Source organism: Ovis canadensis, chromosome 15, assembly GCF_042477335.2.
Source record: "Ovis canadensis isolate MfBH-ARS-UI-01 breed Bighorn chromosome 15, ARS-UI_OviCan_v2, whole genome shotgun sequence".
Taxonomy (NCBI): Eukaryota; Metazoa; Chordata; class Mammalia; order Artiodactyla; family Bovidae; genus Ovis; species Ovis canadensis.
Window position 1 is genome coordinate 41,375,674 of NC_091259.1, and position 17,098 is coordinate 41,392,771.

General features: G+C 40.7%; 1 protein-coding gene across 1 annotated transcript in view; it reads left to right on the plus strand.

Annotated features, from left to right (window-relative positions):
• Positions 1 to 15,979, plus strand: part of CRTAM (cytotoxic and regulatory T cell molecule) — a 28,737-nt gene extending 12,758 nt beyond the window's left edge. The window contains exons 4-10 of the mRNA XM_069555455.1: positions 539 to 682; positions 2,082 to 2,243; positions 5,231 to 5,311; positions 7,959 to 8,036; positions 10,407 to 10,553; positions 12,672 to 12,758; positions 15,109 to 15,979. Of these exons, the coding sequence (XP_069411556.1) occupies positions 539 to 682; positions 2,082 to 2,243; positions 5,231 to 5,311; positions 7,959 to 8,036; positions 10,407 to 10,553; positions 12,672 to 12,758; positions 15,109 to 15,239 (830 nt within the window). The 3' untranslated portion in view covers positions 15,240 to 15,979. The remainder of the gene's footprint in view (positions 1 to 538; positions 683 to 2,081; positions 2,244 to 5,230; positions 5,312 to 7,958; positions 8,037 to 10,406; positions 10,554 to 12,671; positions 12,759 to 15,108) is intronic.
• Positions 15,980 to 17,098: the final 1,119 nt, after the last annotated feature.

Here is a 17,098-nt window from a genome sequence, read left to right on the forward strand (position 1 = left end):
GGCTGATGGGCCCTTTAGAGAAATGCCTCTTTGATGGGAGGAGGGGACAGGAGTAACTTATACTGAGGTGAGTCCTAGACTCATGAAAGTTTAGAGCTCACACAGCCAACCCATAAACCAACTCCTTTACGACTCAGACAAGGAAACTGATACACCAAGAGGTTGTGGGACTTACCCAAGTTCTTACAAATAGTTGGTGACAGAGATGGGACCAGAATTCCAGCTTCTATTCCTCACCTCGTGTTCTACCACTCAAATATACTCATCTATAAAATTTAAGAATTACTGTTGTAACATAGTCTACTTGGGAATTTCCAGAGACTAATCACACACTGGGTGACAAATATTCTGATGACAGCCAGCGTAGCTTTACAAGTACATAAAAGCCCCTTAACTATATTCTGAGAAAGGTCAAATGAAAAAATATGCCATTATTTAGACCACCCCCTACAATGATCCCTACAGATTATCAGGCTCTGTGCTTTGCTGAGATATGTAGAGCAGCTAATTAAGCAGAGAAAAATCAATTCTCTTCTAGCAACTCCTGTCACGCCAACCCTGCAAGTTTCAGTTATCAAGACGCACAATGGAGAAGAACACGTCATACTGAAATGCTCCACCGTGAGAAACAAGCCCCCTCCACGGATAACCTGGCTCTTAGGGAATGGCATGGAGCTCTATGGTAAGTGAAGAAACCATTCTCTTTTCTCCTTTGTTTTCCTTCCTATTTATATTTTTAAGGAATTTTTAAATGTTCTGGCACCCTCTGGTGGCAGAAAGTGCCAGAAAACCCCATTCAATATTTCATCCATCCTTTTCCAGACAAATTATCCTTATAAACCAATCAATACTATGCCTTATTCTTGAAAGCCTCAACACAAATAACATGGTTACATGCTTTTGTTTAAAACAAGGTAGAAACCTAAAATGGTACATGTATTAAATATTATGGTTTCATAGACTCAATGGACATGAGTTTGAGCAAACTCCGAGAGATAGTGAAGGACAGGGAAGCCTGGCATGCTGCAGTCCATGGTGTCACAGAGTCAGACACAACTGAGCGACTGAACAATGTCACTGCATACAATTTCATTTTATGAAGAGTGGGAGAGGATAAGATGGTTGGATAGCATCACTGATTCAATGGACATGAGCGTGGAAGATAGTGAGAGACAGGGAGGACTGGCATGCTGCAGTCCATGGGGTTGCAAAGAGTCAGACACGACTCAGTGACTCAATAACAACAAAATTTCATAAAAGACATAATATAGCTATTACCTGTACCTCTGAGCATGAACTCTGTATCAGACACAGAATTCAAAATATGTTTAGGACTTCCCTGGTGGTTCAGTGGCTAAGACTCCATGCTCCCAATGCAGGGGGTCCAGGGTTCAATCCCTAATCAGAGAACTAAATCCCACATGCTGCAGCTAAACATTCTGCATGACTCAATAAAGATCCCACATGCCAGAACCAAGACCTGGCACAGCCAAATAAATAAATACGTTTCTAAAAATATATATGTAACATAATACATGCAATTGGAACAGATAAGTTCTTGCTTGAACAATGGAGTATCATGTCATACTCCCTATGGCAGATAAAATTATTTTGATAACAGCAGCAACAACAAAAACCTAAGCTTTGAGCCTTTTAACTGAAGCAGGATAACCAACTGTCATGCTTGGGAACTGATTCAACATACATTTCATTCAATTTATAGGTTCAGTCCACTGCCAATTCTAGACCTTTCTTTAATCTGCCTTATTCATTCAACCTGAGTAAGGTCTTGGGTCTTTGTGTTCCACAACATTAGGCTGTCTTTCTTATGTAACGATGATAAGCTTTGGATTTTTTTTTTTCCCATAGTACAGGGTTTATAGGAAATTATCCACTCTTGTTCATCTGCTTCTCTTTGGGAATGGGGCCAAGCACGTCCCAGGTGGCTGAGGGAAATTAGAGTGAGGTTAGAAGACTAACAGGTTTGCCAAGATGTCAAGGGCATTGGTTTCTCAGAGAACCATGCCACCCAATATCATTAAACTGTCACGACCTCACACACACTTCAAATTGTTTCACAGGTGAAACCCACCATGAATATGAAACTGATGGGAAGAAGTGTAACAGCACCAGCACACTGACAGTCCACTCATACGGCAAAAACTCCACAGCAAGTTGCATTATCCGACACAAAGGCCTGCAAGGAAGAAAACTGGTAGCACCTTTTCGGTTTGAAGATCTGGGTAAGAACCACCAATGGCTGTCTTTGATTATCTTAAATTTACCTTATATCACACTATCAAACAAGATGAAATAGATTAGGAAAAGTCCTTCAGAGTGAGCTCACTGTCCACAAAGCTTTTTTAAATAACAAATTTCTTTCATGATTGAAATTTCTCCAGCTGGGCGACAGAGTTACTGTTCCAACACAGAGGAATCCCAGTTGTGTAGAAAGCCTAACAGAGTGCCATATGCAAGCAGGGTCATGCTTGTTTTTTGATCATGACAGCTGGCATAACTTGACCTAAAATAGTTTTATTGCAGTCATGTTTTTGGAGAGACCATGTGAAGCTTACTACATCCCTGTACTTAATCCCCAAGGGGATAAAACTGACTGAAGTAAATCTAAACTTGTCAATATCATTGTATGTTAACAATCATGTACCCACATTAAGTCATGACTATGCTTTAGATTTATTTTGTTATAACTGTTTTAGAGAACATAGTCTACCCATGTTAATACTCTGAGCAGGGGCTTCCCCGGTGGCCCATTGGTTAAGAGTTCAGCTTCCGATCGATGCAGGGTGTGCAGGTTCAATCCCTGGTCGGGGAGATAAGATCCCATATGCCTCACAGTCAGAAAATGAAAACATAAAACAAGCAGTATTGTAACAAATTCAATAAAGACTTGAGAAAATGATCCACATAAAAAAATCTTTAAAAAAATATTTTGAGAACACCAAAAATTAAGAATAATAAAAATGAAAAGAAATCAAACATTAAATGTGAAGAAGAGTTGCCTCCATTTTCAGAATCTCTGTTCCCTGATCCCATCACCAAAGGTTGAAGAATCAGTTTAAAAACTATATAAAACGTTTTGAGCCAAGAAGCGGCCTCTGAGAAGTAGCGGGCATCACACATCTATCATTCATAGGACCCCAACCTTCATTACTTTATAAGGTACTTCTCAGTGTGACCCTGGAAAAGGGCATGGCAACCCACTCCAGTGCTCTTGTCTGAAGGACCCCGTGGACAGAGGAGCCTGGCGGGCTAGTCCATGGGGTCCCAAAGAGCTGGACACGAGTGAGCACTCTAGGTGTGAAAAGAGATTCCTGAAGGATAAGCATTCCCTCACCCTAGTGAAAGAGGAAGCTGCTGGATGACCATGAGTTTGTTGAAAAAGCTCTGTATCGAATGAAATAACGGATGAGGAAAGGTGCTTGTGAACAGGAACCTCACTGTGAGAAAACTGTCCTGCTGCTCTGCGGGGGCTGGCGCTGTGGTTAGCAACTCCCCACTCGCTACCCTGTGTTCTCTGCCGGTCACTTTCCCATCAAACCAAAAGTAGGTCTTGAGGAAGCTGGGTTTAGAAGAATCACGGCCCCCAGATTGGGCGGAGCTGTAATCTGACGTAAATATTCTTTCCTCTCAGTCACTCATCCCCCTCCTCATTCTCCACCCCCAGCCACGGAAGGGAGTCTAGGGCACAGGGGGAGGCGGGAGGGTCACCAAAGAGAAAATGAGGCTTTTTTTTACCTAAATGGCTCTGAAAAATGTTCAGATTTTAAATAAAAGAACCAACAATATCAATAAATATATATTTTAATTTTCAGCAATTGTTCAAACCATCTACCAAAATTACTGCTGAAGGAGAAATCACAGCTTCTCCTCCTGGATGGCCATAGTTCTATACATACACAGAGTGTGTGTGTGTGTATATATATATGTATGTATGTATATATATACACATACACAGACTATTGAAAATATATGTGACAATTGTATGCACACACTATGGCATATACACATAATATATACAATGTGTATAGAATATAGTATATGTAATATATATATAACCTATTTTGTACATAATTATGTAATTATATGAACTCATATAGTATACATTATTCTAGATCTTAATCATTATTGATAAATTTTATTCTCTGTGTCCCCAGTAGTTGCCACATTATTCTTATCTTGTAATCTGCTTCCAGCTCTTCTATTTGACTTGTCTTCGAGCTTTTCACTGCAGGCGACTTCTCCTCTCTTCAATTTTCTCTGGCCTCTTTGTGGCCACAGAGCTCACTTTAGCCTTGTGATCTGTTTTACTATTTCTCCAGTGTCTCCTTAGTGGTTCTTCTTTTCTCAGAGCCGTTGGCATGTGATTCAAGCATTTTTATAGTTTTAAATTTTTAGTGTTTGATTAAGAAAATAATTTAAAAGCCACAGAAAAATCCTTTGATTAAATGAAAGACTGAAAAGCACTCACAGATTCCATGAAGATATTACAGATCAGTATCAATATTTGTAAATTAACAGGCATTGTTTTTATAAGCTCCCTGGTTGCAGGCCTGTTCGTTGACTGATCAAACCTATGCTAAGTTGAACCTCTAGGTACATTCCTAACCATTGATTTTATAGTCTACAAGAGCATTTGGTAAGCCTCTTAATGAATAGTCAGGTTTGGGGCTACACATATCATACAAATGAAATCATTTATTCTCACCAAAAAACTCCGAGAGGTGAATGTATTAGTACCTCCATTTTACAGGTAAGGAAAAGCCTTGCATATGAGAGATTAGGGACCTGGTCCAAATTTAATCATTGGCAGGCAAGGATCAGCATTGGAATTCAGCCCATTCTGACACTGACTCCAAAGCCACCTAATAAATAGGCAGGTAGATATGCGATTAAGTAGATAGACAGATTAATAAGTATTAATAGGGAGATACAGATAGAGATGAACAGTCTGCCCACCACTGCCCAATGCACTGCTCCACAGAGGTCCAGCCTGTTACGCTTCTAAGCCAGGCAGTTTAGCAGATGGACAATCAGCGGGATATAGATTCAAACACCAGCACAAGGGCTGCAGAACACCTAATTCTGCGGTTTCTGCAGAACCTCCACAAGCAGGTAGCAGCCAAGCATATTCTCCAATCTGCTGTACTGAGCACAATGTGGGTAAAATTGCTCTCTGTAGTTGCGGAATTCTGTTTTTCCCCTTTCCTAGTTACTGATCAAGAGACAACGTCAGCTGCCCTGGAGACAAGCTCTCTATCCTCTCAAGACCCTCAGCAGCCCAATAGCACTGGTAAGTATCAAAAACATTAAAACTTTAAAAAAAAATTATGATTCTCTGGAAGGTCACTTTTCCCATTCTAAGTTTCAAGAACGTTTTTTTCTTTTAATTTGTAATAAGACCATAGAAGTCTCCTTCCAACTGGCTCCAGCTTCATGGTGACCAGGAGAAGCACCGTATTCAGAGAGTTCAGTGAGTGGGAGGGGCTTTAGAGTAACTAACACCTTGTAAGTTCTCTTTCTCTCTCTCACACACACACAGGCATGCACACACAACTGTGACATCTGAATCCCTCCGTGGTAAAAGGCAAGGTTGGATTCACTTATAGGAGACTCATTTCTTTGTTCTTCCATCTAGAACAGACCAAACACAAAATAAAGACTTGATAACAGCAAAGCGCAACATGCAGGATCTGGAGTTTAGCTGTTGTCATTGAATAGCAAAGTCACCCTTGAAGGCTCATCAGTTACTTGGTTGTCAAGAACTCAGATAGTTCTGTTTTGCTCTTACAGTTTTACTTATTTGACTTGGCTGTGCTGGGTCCTAGTTGCTGCGCACAGGCTTTCTCTAGCCGCAGTCAGTGGCGGCTTCTCACTGCGGTGGCTTCTCTTGCTGCAGAGCACTGGCTCTGAGGCACTTGGGTTTCAGTAGTTGGGGCATGTGGGCTCAGCAGGTGCAGTTCCCGGGCTCTAGAGCCTGGGCTCAGTAGCTGTGGCGCACAGACTTAGTTGCTCCACAGCATGCGGGATCTTCCTGGATCAGGGATCGAACCCGTGTCCCCTGCACTGGCAAGCAGATTCTTAACCACTGAGCCACCAGCTCCTGTTTTGTTTCTTCAACTTACCATATGCATTTTATTTTTTAAATTTCCTTTTCTTTCATTAGTGAGGTTTAAAAAAAAAAACCATACACACAGAAGCAAAAATGTGTGTTTTTCAAGCTTACTGTACACACCTCCAAAGTATAGAAATGTAACATTCTGAGTGCTAAAATATATTTAAGAACTCAGTGTTTGATGACAGGATTGAACTATAAAAGAAGGAGAATTTAGAAAACCTGGTTTATAATCCCAGCTTGGTTAGACAGTGAACCACTAGATGATTAACTCTGGGCAATGATCATATATTTCACTTATCTTTGTATGTTACCTAGCTGGATACCTGCCAGTAGCAGGTACTCACAAAATGCAGTATGCGTGAACGGATGAGTGAATGCGTGCATGCAGCTGTCACGGTGCTTTGAACACGACTGTAAGCTTCATTCAGAAAGGCATAAATCCCCACATATCCTCTTTCTGTTTCAACAGAGTCTCTCGAAAATTGTGTGGTGGGAGAAGTGCTTTCCTATCACTATCATGTCCACAGTTCTGAGTATCAGACCACATTTTTTAAATGTTTATCTTCACTAATACTTAGAAGTAAATGTTTAGTTTCTTTAAGCACTGATAAATATATATATACCATACATACATATATACTTTTTCTGCAGGGCAATGGAAATTGAAAATATTATGAAGTGGAACAGCCACATCCCTTGGTTAAATAAACCAATATTTTTAAACGTGTTTAGAATCTATTTGTCTTTAAATCGGCTTACACCACTACCGAATAACTCAATTTTCTCCTCTGCTTTTTCATATAGAACAGAAGATTTAAGAAATATGGTTTCTAAAATTCCTTTCAGCTTTCAATTTCTACGATTGTATTACTGTTAATAATACCCATTTTCAAGAGAAGGGGTGGTTTCATTCCTCTCAGGGCCCACATGGTGGCGCTGAGCAATGGGCTACAAACCAAGAGTGCAGAGGAGGGAAAAAAAACCAGGGAAAAGAAACAACAAAATCGGAAAAAAAGAATCTTATTTTTTTAATTTCTCTTACCTCGCAAAATCATCATAGCACACCCTATTTCTAAGGAGGAAGCAAGCATTGGGCTGAATGGCAACTGAGCCAATTTTCAACATAAAAATCACTGCTTTGTGCATTTCAGGTTGTAGGATTTCTATTCTCCAGGCTTAAGGTACCATTCTTCAATATTCAGTCCTGAAGCATCCTAAAACTGCTTCAACTAATAGACCTGGTTCAGGGAGGAAATATAATGTTTTAAATTTGGGATTCTGAGTTTTTATACTGGCTCTGCCACTTATCTGCTATAGAACTGAGACCTGTTTGCTCAGACCTATAGTGAGAAGTAATATATACCAAATGGTCAGTTTAAGGTCTGGCACAGAGAAAGTGTTCATTAAACATTCACCTTGAAAAAAGAAGGGCTTCTCTCGTGGCTCAGATGGTAAAGAATCTGCCTGCAATGCAGGAGACCCGGGTTCCATCCCTGGGCTGGGAAGATCGCCTGGAGAAGGAAATGGCTATCCATTCCAGTATTCTTACCTGGGAAATCCCATGGACAGAGGAGCCTGGCAGGCTACAGTCCATGGGGTTGCAAAGAATGGGATACAACTGAGTGACTCTTTAAGGAAAAAAAAAAATGAAACTGACCATTTGCAACAATTTTTGGAAGAAGTCAGTAGTTCCAAAGTGATATTGTTTTGAATGAGGATCTTTCAATTTGGTTTCCAAAGGTGCTTTGGGATGAATATGCGCATACATAGCACATACACTGTCATACGAATATCTCATGTCTTACTTTCATCTTGGTTGCAGTAATGGAAGATTCTAGTACGTCAGAGATTGACAAGGAAGAGGAAGAACAAACCACTCAAGTCTCTCATTTGGCCACTGGTAAGTGTCCCCAACACTTATTTACTTAGAACTGATACTTGATGTTTTAACCTCTTAATCAATACATCCAGTAGACTTTTTCAGTCCTCATTATGTTTGACCTTTTTATTGGTTAATCACTCCCTTATCCCTTGACCTGTTCCTTGACCTAGTCATCTGCCTGGCTTCCCTGACTTACTCTGTCTGGTCCTGTTACTTTGCTCACCACTCCTCCTCGTGTCCATTAGCTCACGTCCCCTCCTCCTCTGACTTCTTCTATGTAGATTTGATTCTATTTCTCCATCCCTGGTTATTGCCTTAATCCTTAAAGAGTTTCCCCCTTCCCAAGAGTATGTCTGTTGCTGTCAAACAGAAGAGTTACATACCTGCATTTCCAGAACATTCTCCCAAGCAAGAATCCCTGTTTTATTCCATTTCCCACATATCTCTGGCTGAGTTTTATGCCAGTTCCTCAAACATGGCTAAAAACTGAACAGCACCTTTTCCCACAAAATCGACTTCCCAAAACATCACACAGGCCCAAAACACACACATATACGTGTGTGTATATAGACACACACATATGCACACATATAAAATCAATAGGTTCCCAAAGAGTTTTGAGCCTTCTCTTTTGTCCACAAGCACAGCCACCTCCTTGATGCAGGCCCCCATCATGTCCTGCATAAAGTATTGTAACTTCAACTTCTCTTGCTGTGATTTTTCAGCATCCTACTATCAAAACACCCCTTTGCACCCTCTACCCCAGTGATCAGAAAACCGCTATGGCTCACCATTCACAGCGCAGAGCCTGAGCCTTCAGGCCTCCAGAGGTGCTCTCTACCACCTCCCTCTGCGGCCCTGTCTCTGTGAAGTCCTGACCAGAATACACGTTTTTCTCAGATAACTTTCCATCTCATTTTGATGGCCCTGCCCTAACTGCCCCGATGAAAGGAAATCCACGTCACCTTCTCCTTACCCCTCCTTCAAGACCAGCCTCCTCGCCGGACACTTTCCTGACCAGCTCAAGGACCCTGCCAGCCTCGGAACCCCTGAACACATTATTATACATAACATATGTGGGTCTAGAATCTGGCACAGTTATCTTACTGCTGCTTGTTTGTTTTTTTAATTGAAGGATAATTGCTTTACAATATTGTGTTGGTTTCTGCCATACATCAACATGAATCAGCCATATATATACAAAAGTCCCCTCCCTCTTGAACCTCCCTCCCCCCTCCCACCACATCCCATACCTCTAGGTTGTCACAGCGCCCTGGTTTGAGTTCCCTGAGTCGTATTCTACATATGGTAATGTGTATGCTTCCACTCTGCTCTTTCCATTCGTCCCGCCCTCTCCATGCCCCCCTCCCTGTGTCCATAGGTCTCTTCTCTATGCCTGCATCTCCAGTGCTGCCCTGCAAACAGGATCATCAATACCATCCTTCTAGATTCCATATATATGCGTGAATATACAATATTTGTTTTTCTCTTTCTGACTTGCTTCACTCAGCATAATAGGCTCTAGGTTTATCCACCTCATTAGCACTGATGCAAATGTGTTCCTTTTTACGGCTGAGTAATATTCCGCTATATATATATGTATCACAATTTCTTTATCCATTCATCTCTCGATGGACATCTAGGTTGCTTCCATGTCCTAGCTATTATAAATAATGCTGCAGTGAACACAGTGTCTTTATCTATAATGGTTTTCTCAGGACTGCTGTTTGTTTTTATTAACTTGTTTGTTTATATAGAGAGAGAACTACTCCCTAAATCATAGGATTGTGCCTTAGAAGCTCCAAGCACAGTTTTCTCTGAGTAGTTGCACTCCTTAATGGCATGTTGGTTGAGATGAAGGGGACCGTGAATGACATTCTGCAAATGCAGAGCCCCAAAAATAAGAGTACTAGAAAGATCTTTAAGAGCTCACCTGGTTTATCTCCAGATGCCTTCATGGAGGACCACATTTAACCTAGCCAAGATTAATGAAATTTCATTTTATTTGCAGAGTTTTTCAAACTCCGTAGTAACTTTTCTTGCTACTTAACTACACTTTGCTAAAAACTCCATTCCTTACAGCTAATTTGAACTCTGACTATACTTCAATATCCTCATGTTTCCTCTAGAAATGAAAAATAACTAGCCCAATATCTATGTAACTTAAAAACCTTTTTCAAATCATCCCATGAAATTGTTTTGTTTATATTCCTGTTTGCTTATTTTCAGAGAACGAATAACCTGACTCTCTTTACCTTCAGGGTAAAGCTCTCCCTCATCTTTTCCTCTCAGCTATTATCCTTCATTATATTTTGCAAATACTGTATATATTCCTCAGTGATCAAAAAACCCCTCAGCCTGTTTAAAGCCCTTGCATTTTCCCTGCAGAAGCAAATCGGCAATATGGGGGACTGACGAAGAAGAAGAGTGGTGTCCTGCTGCTGACCCTCGTGTCCTTCCTCATATTCATACTGTTCATCATTGTCCAGCTTTTCATCATGAAACTCCGGAAAGCACATGTGATATGGAAGAAAGGTGAGTGGGCAGAGAGCCTGACAGAGGCTCCAAGGTGCTGAAGCCACTGGCCAGCCCAAAGGGAAATTCTGTCAATTAAAGCTCTTCCATTCAATGCGGTACCATCTGAGCAGTGCACCATTCAATGCTATACCGTCTGTCTGAGCAGGATGTGAACTTCCAGGGGTTACAGTCAAAGAATGCATGACCAAGAGAAACTAGGGTAGCTCTAGGAAATGGCATTAAATTGTGGAGGCTTCTATTCACAAAAGGGTACCAAATAGAGAGGATATTCATCCATTCATTCAATAAGCATTTACTGAACACCCACGTGTGCCAGGCACTCTTCCAGGCACTGAGAACACATCTGCCAACAAGGCAGACCAAATCCCTGTCCTCAAGGAGTTCCTATTCTAGGACTGACTGACCAGTCAAGGGTTGAATATAATAGACTGTGTGTGGGCCCATTCTTACTCTATAAGAATGCACTCAGCTTCCGTCAACCACATGTTCGCAATTTTTTCTAAGTATTCAGATTTAAAAGTTATCATTGGAAACAAAAACAAAATTATTTAGCTAGCATAGAACATACCTATTAAAATATATAGACTCAACAGCAGAGACAGAAGGGACTGTAGAAGTTATCCAGAATAACCATCTGCTCTGTTCGTTCCATAAATGCGTGCCAAGATTAAATCCCTTCTTTAATTCTGAGTCGTTATTTAGACCTGAACTGTTCAATACAGTAGCCATAATACGGCTAGTCAGCACATGAACTGTGGCTAGGCACCCTTGAGAGGTGCTGTAAGGATTTGTATTTGACTTTAATATGCTGGACACATCCAGTTTTGAAGACTCAGTTCACACACATACACACACACACACAAGAATATGTCTAATAACAATGCATTGAATCTACTAAATAAAAACATATCAATTTCACCTGTTTCCTTTTACTTCTTGAAATGGCAGCTAGAAAATTGTAAATTATACACGTGCCTTGTATGATGGTGCTCTTGAACACTGCTGATTTAGCCATATATGTCTCATACACCTCCAATGACGGAGAACGCATTACGTTCTATGGCAAAATACTATTAACACATCTTTGACTGGCTCTGACCCTTTTACAAGTGTTGCTTCTCATGTGGTACATTTATATGATGGAATATTACTCAGCCATTAAAAACAATGAAATAATGCCATTCGCAGCAACACGGATGGACCTAGAGATTGGGTACTGAGTGAAGTCAGTCAGACAGAGAAGGAGGAGGAGTAAGTGCACATCTTTACAGTGAAGGACTTAATATGACATCCCTTATATGTGGAATCTAAAAAGAAATAAAATGAACTTACTTACAAAACAGCAAGAGACTCATAGCCTTAGAGAATGAACTTACGATTGCCAGAGGTTAGGATGTGGGGAAGGGATAGTCACGGGGTTTTGGATGGACATGTACATACTGCTATGTTTAAAATGGATCACCAGCAAGGACCCACTGTCTAGCACAGGGAACTCTGCTCAATGTTATGTGGCAGCCTGGATGGGAGGGGAGTTTGGGGGCGAATGGATACATGTGTATGTATGGCTGAGTGAGTCCCTTCACTGTTCACCTGAAACTATCACAATATTGTTAATCAGCTATATCCCAATACAAAATAAAAAGTTTAAAAAATTAAGTAATGCTTTTCCTAGTTTAATATCTACCTTTTGAGATATTCAGATGGACTAACATTTTTATCATAAACAGACCTACATATAGGGTCTGGCTTTCCAGTTGTACCCATACAATAGGCAATCGCCACAGTATTGTTTCAAAACCTCCCACTGATGCCTCCCCCACCATGCTTCTTTAAGCTCTACTAGAATTGTTTCTTCCCAAAAAGACAGTATTTGACTCTAATATGCTGTCATCTGACGTCTGCAACTTTTATACTGCACGCATGGCACAGTGCCTGCAGGAATCACAGTAAAACTGAAAAATAATTTACTGAACTAATGAGTACACGAGGTACGGGGGAGGAAGTGGTAAGTCTACTATCACATAAAAACAGGTACAATCTTACTCAAATGTACATTTCTAAATACAGATGATGTCTGTGGCACCAGAAATCAATAACAATTTTTTCTTCTTGCAGAAAGTGAGATTTCAGAGTACACTCTAGAAAGTTACAGATCGAGGTCAAATAATGAAGAAACATCATCCCAAGAGAAAAATGGCCAAAGTAAGTCAACTATGGGACCTGAGACATGAAAAATGAGGTTTATTCACTTGTTGCCTTTCATGAGGAGAGGAAAAATCAAAGTTTGATTTTTAGCTCAAGAAAAAGCAAATCACCTAAATCATTTCACAGAACTTAAGGAAATACACCTAAAAAACCCCCAAAAAGTAGCAGTTAAGTTTGCATAGCTGAACGTAAGCCCCTTTGAGGAGCCATCCCTGAGTCCTTGCTGTCACGCACAGGTACATCTTGGACTGTATGCCCCTCCTGTGCACCGCAGCATCCTATATACAGCTTTACCAATGAAGAACTTCCCACACCAGGCTATCATTTTTGGTGTGTTAATCTAGCTATCACAATACACCTCCAGGTGGTGAGCAATTGGGTCTACTCTATGTGTATCCTAAGATCCTAGCATAGGGCTTGCCACATCAAAAGTGGAGAGTCTGGTAAATTTGTATTGAATAAATGAATATAGGGCTTTTGAGGTGGTGCTAGTGGTAAAAACAAACAAAAAAACCCACCTGCTGATACAGGAGAGATGCAGGTTTAACCCCTGGATGGAGAAGATCCTCTGGACAAAGGCATGGCAACCCACTCCGGTATTCTTGCCTGGGAAATCCCATGGACAGAAAAGCCTGGCAAGCTACAGTCTAGGGGGTTGCAGAGAGTCAGACACGACTGACGCAACTTAGCTCTCATGCAAATGAATATAAGGCTTAACAAATTTAAGCAGAAATATTTCACGTCTTTTGGATTACTTTATTGCAGTTCTTCAAGCAAAATATGAAAAGAATAAATAGTCTAATAGTGTGTGTGTGTATGTGTTTGTGTGTACTCTTGACAAAGATAAAGTAGACAGAAGCTAGGAATAGAGCACAGCAAGAATCTTACACCTTCCAACCGCTGTTTCCTCCATGCACATTAACTTATTCCACCTGCCCAAAGTTGCAAGACAATGCAGTGAGCTTTGCCACTAGTTGCTATTGGTTTTCTTGAGGCTTTATAAGAAGCATTTATTTCTTTCATAACACCTCTGGCTTTTTTTTGGTTTTGACCTAGCAAGGTGTGAAATGGAAGAAAGACTAGCTGTTGTACTAGGAAGAGGGGCACGAGTGAGCGGGGTATGTGAGACCCGGGGTGGGAGTGGGAAGTGTGGGTCAGCTGCCCACAGGCTGTTACACTGCAACACATGTTTCAATGACGTCAGTATAATGTGTAATCAGGGTTGCTTCCTACACCCATTCCCCCAGGCAAGGGGGACAGAGCAGTGGGTGTAGCTTCGCTGTGCACCTGAAACTATCACAACATTGAGAATTGGGTATACCCCAATGTAAGGGCTCAGTTGCTCAGTTGTGTCAACTCTTTGTGACCCCATGGACTGTAGCCCACCAGGCTCCTCTGTCCATGGAATTTTCCAGGAAAATACTGGAGTGGGTTGCCATTTTCTCCTCCAAGGGATCTTTCCCACCCAGGGATGAAACCCGTGTCTCCTATGTCTCCTGCACTGGCTGGCAGGTTCTTTACCACTATGTATCAATACAAGATAAAAACGTCACAAAAAAAGAAGCAACAACCACAGTGGGAGTAGAACTGTAACCTTTAGCAGGAAAAGAAAAGCCTTCAGTTCAGCTGCTGAGCAAGCAGAAGCCCTTTCAATTCACCTTTAAGAAAATTTAAAATGAGCACCTACATAGAAGAAATTAACACATTATAAATCGACTATTAATATATTTCAATACACTTTTTTTTTTAAAATAGAATAAGCCTGTGCACTCAGGACTCTCTACCCAGAAAGGTCTGTCCCCCACCCCAGTACATACTCATTGGGGTGGGAGGATTGCCATAGCTGTGGGAGGTTGCACTGTCTCCTGGGATCTGATGCCCCACTTTCATCCTCCTTCCCTCAGTGCCCTCAAATCCAGCATTTCAACTCTACCATTTCTGCTCGTTGTCTTCTGGAGACACTTCTAGACTCCATGTACAGAGATGCATGAGCTTTCATTGGGCTGCCCCAAACCTCTTATTCCCATAAGCCCTTTTTCTTTCAGTATGAAATCATGTTAAAGGCAATGTATTTTTTTCCAGCAACACATCCGTTATTTGATAGCAGAGATGGCTATATATCTTATTTCAGGTTTATGAGCATAATGTTTACATAAGAAGACTTTTTGAAAATTAGGCCGTAACAGGGCATTCAAGACCATGTGTACACAGCAGTGAATTTCAGATTTGAGTTTTTTAACATTAACATTCAGACCTACAAACACCACAAGGCGATCTGCGTGTTTTAAATAAATGTGTGCAACATTGTTCAAACTAAATGTTTGGGTTTGCCATGTTTTTCTTTCAGCTTCCCACTCTAAGGGCTGCATAAACTACATCACACAGTTGTACTCGGAGGCAAAATCAAAGACGAAGGAAAAGGCACAACCTTCAAAATTAAAAGGAGAGCTGAGTTATATACCAGAAAGCATCGTGTAGGGAGCCTTGCAACAGAAAATAGGATTTCAAGGCAGCCTCATCATCACCTCAGTGGAGCAGCCTGGGAGAAGGCGCTTAATGACCGTCATATGAAAAACGTCCTTTGAGTGCAATGCAAGATGGCGTCCTCCAATAGTAAACCACCCCGGGACTCAGAGCAATAAGTGAGGACTAACCCATGGACATGAAGCTTTGTGGTTTAAAAGAAATGAATGGAACTTATTATTCCTGACACTACTTCAGAGCGGGAGGATTCTACTAAGCTTTGGGATCAGGGTCAATGTGATCAGCTAACATTCTTAGTGTAAAGGAAACAGGAGATTTTAAGATGCTGGGCTCTAGTAGAACTACTTAAATTTTTTTTAATTGTTTTTAATCTTTCTTTCTGGTTTCCAAATAAAGATCTTTGGGATGAAAAGGACCCAAAGAAGGTCTCTAGTCCTAGAAGCTGACTTTCAAGACGAACTTTAAGCAGCTGTAACCAGTCATGAATGAGTCAGATGAACATGAAGGTCCCAAAGTTCATGTCCTAAGACCTAAGGGAAGTTCAAGGCAGACCCAAAGATTTTGTGTTCTTAGAATTGTCTTGCTAAATCACAATAGTTGACCTGGTAGGCCATGTTTTTACCAGGACACTTCGTTCCAAAAACATGTACAAAAGAAAATAATGAGTTGAATTTCCTGATGACTAATCTAATAGATGCTTTTCAAAAAGTATTTAATAAAGAGCTGACTATGTATTTGTGTTTCTAGTGGTTGTTCCAAGGTGTACTTCCTCCCTTCGCTTTTACACATGAAAATGTGTGAAAACATTTAGGACATGTCTCATTCTTTGGGTCTGAATAAACTACTTCTAAAATAATACCACCTGCTGTCCCCACTTCTCCCTACACTGCTCTACCACACATAAAATTTATGAGTTTGTATTTGTTACAGAGGCCAGATCCAGCTGTGATTTTTTTTCTTGCGATAATTTTTTTTTAAAAAATCACAAAATTACTGAAAGGTATAAGGACAGAATGAAGTGCTTTTCCCTCTAATCCAGGGGTCCCCAACCTCTGGGATCTAAAGTCTGGTGATCTGAGTTGATGTAATAATAACAGAAACAAAGTGCCCGATAAATGTAATGAACATGAATCATCTCAAAACCATCCCCGCTCCCTGGTCTGTGGAAAGTCTTCCATGAAACCAGTCCCTGGTGCCAAAAAAAGTGGGGGACCGCTGCTCTAAACCATTGTAAGTTGACATGATGACTCTTTAGGCTGGAGTAGGATCCTATCTCATTCCTTACATATAACTTAAGGTAGTGTTTCATGTTTCCTCGTTTCTGCTCATTGGAAAATAGAGCTAAAGAATAACTAAGAAACCTCTATCCTTCTTAGTTTTACCTTTCGGGGATTAAGTCAAAAAGATGCTTATTTTACTTCTTCTCCAATGACTCAAGAAAAACCAAACCAAAATTCTCTGACTGCAAGCCTCTCTCATTAGGTAAAAATAACAGAGAGAAAAATCCTACTACCCAACAGAGTGAGCACACACCAAATAGGGAGGCTCTGCTCAGGGCAAGAGGACAGTTTGAACTGCTAGTCATTCACAAGGCCACTAATTTAACCCAATAACATAATTTCCTGTTACCTCCCCCAAGTGAAGTCATGGTACTTTGCTATATTTATAATAATGTTTTGATCTAGCTGAAATGCAATTCTATTTTTACAGTGTTGCACCTACTAAGAAGCCCTTTTCCTTCCTGTAATGCCTTCATGAGCAAATTCGTCATCACTGACCATTACTCTAGACCTGTTCAAATATGATAATTTTTCCCCACCTTTTCTGCTCTACATCTCATTTTCGTATAGAAG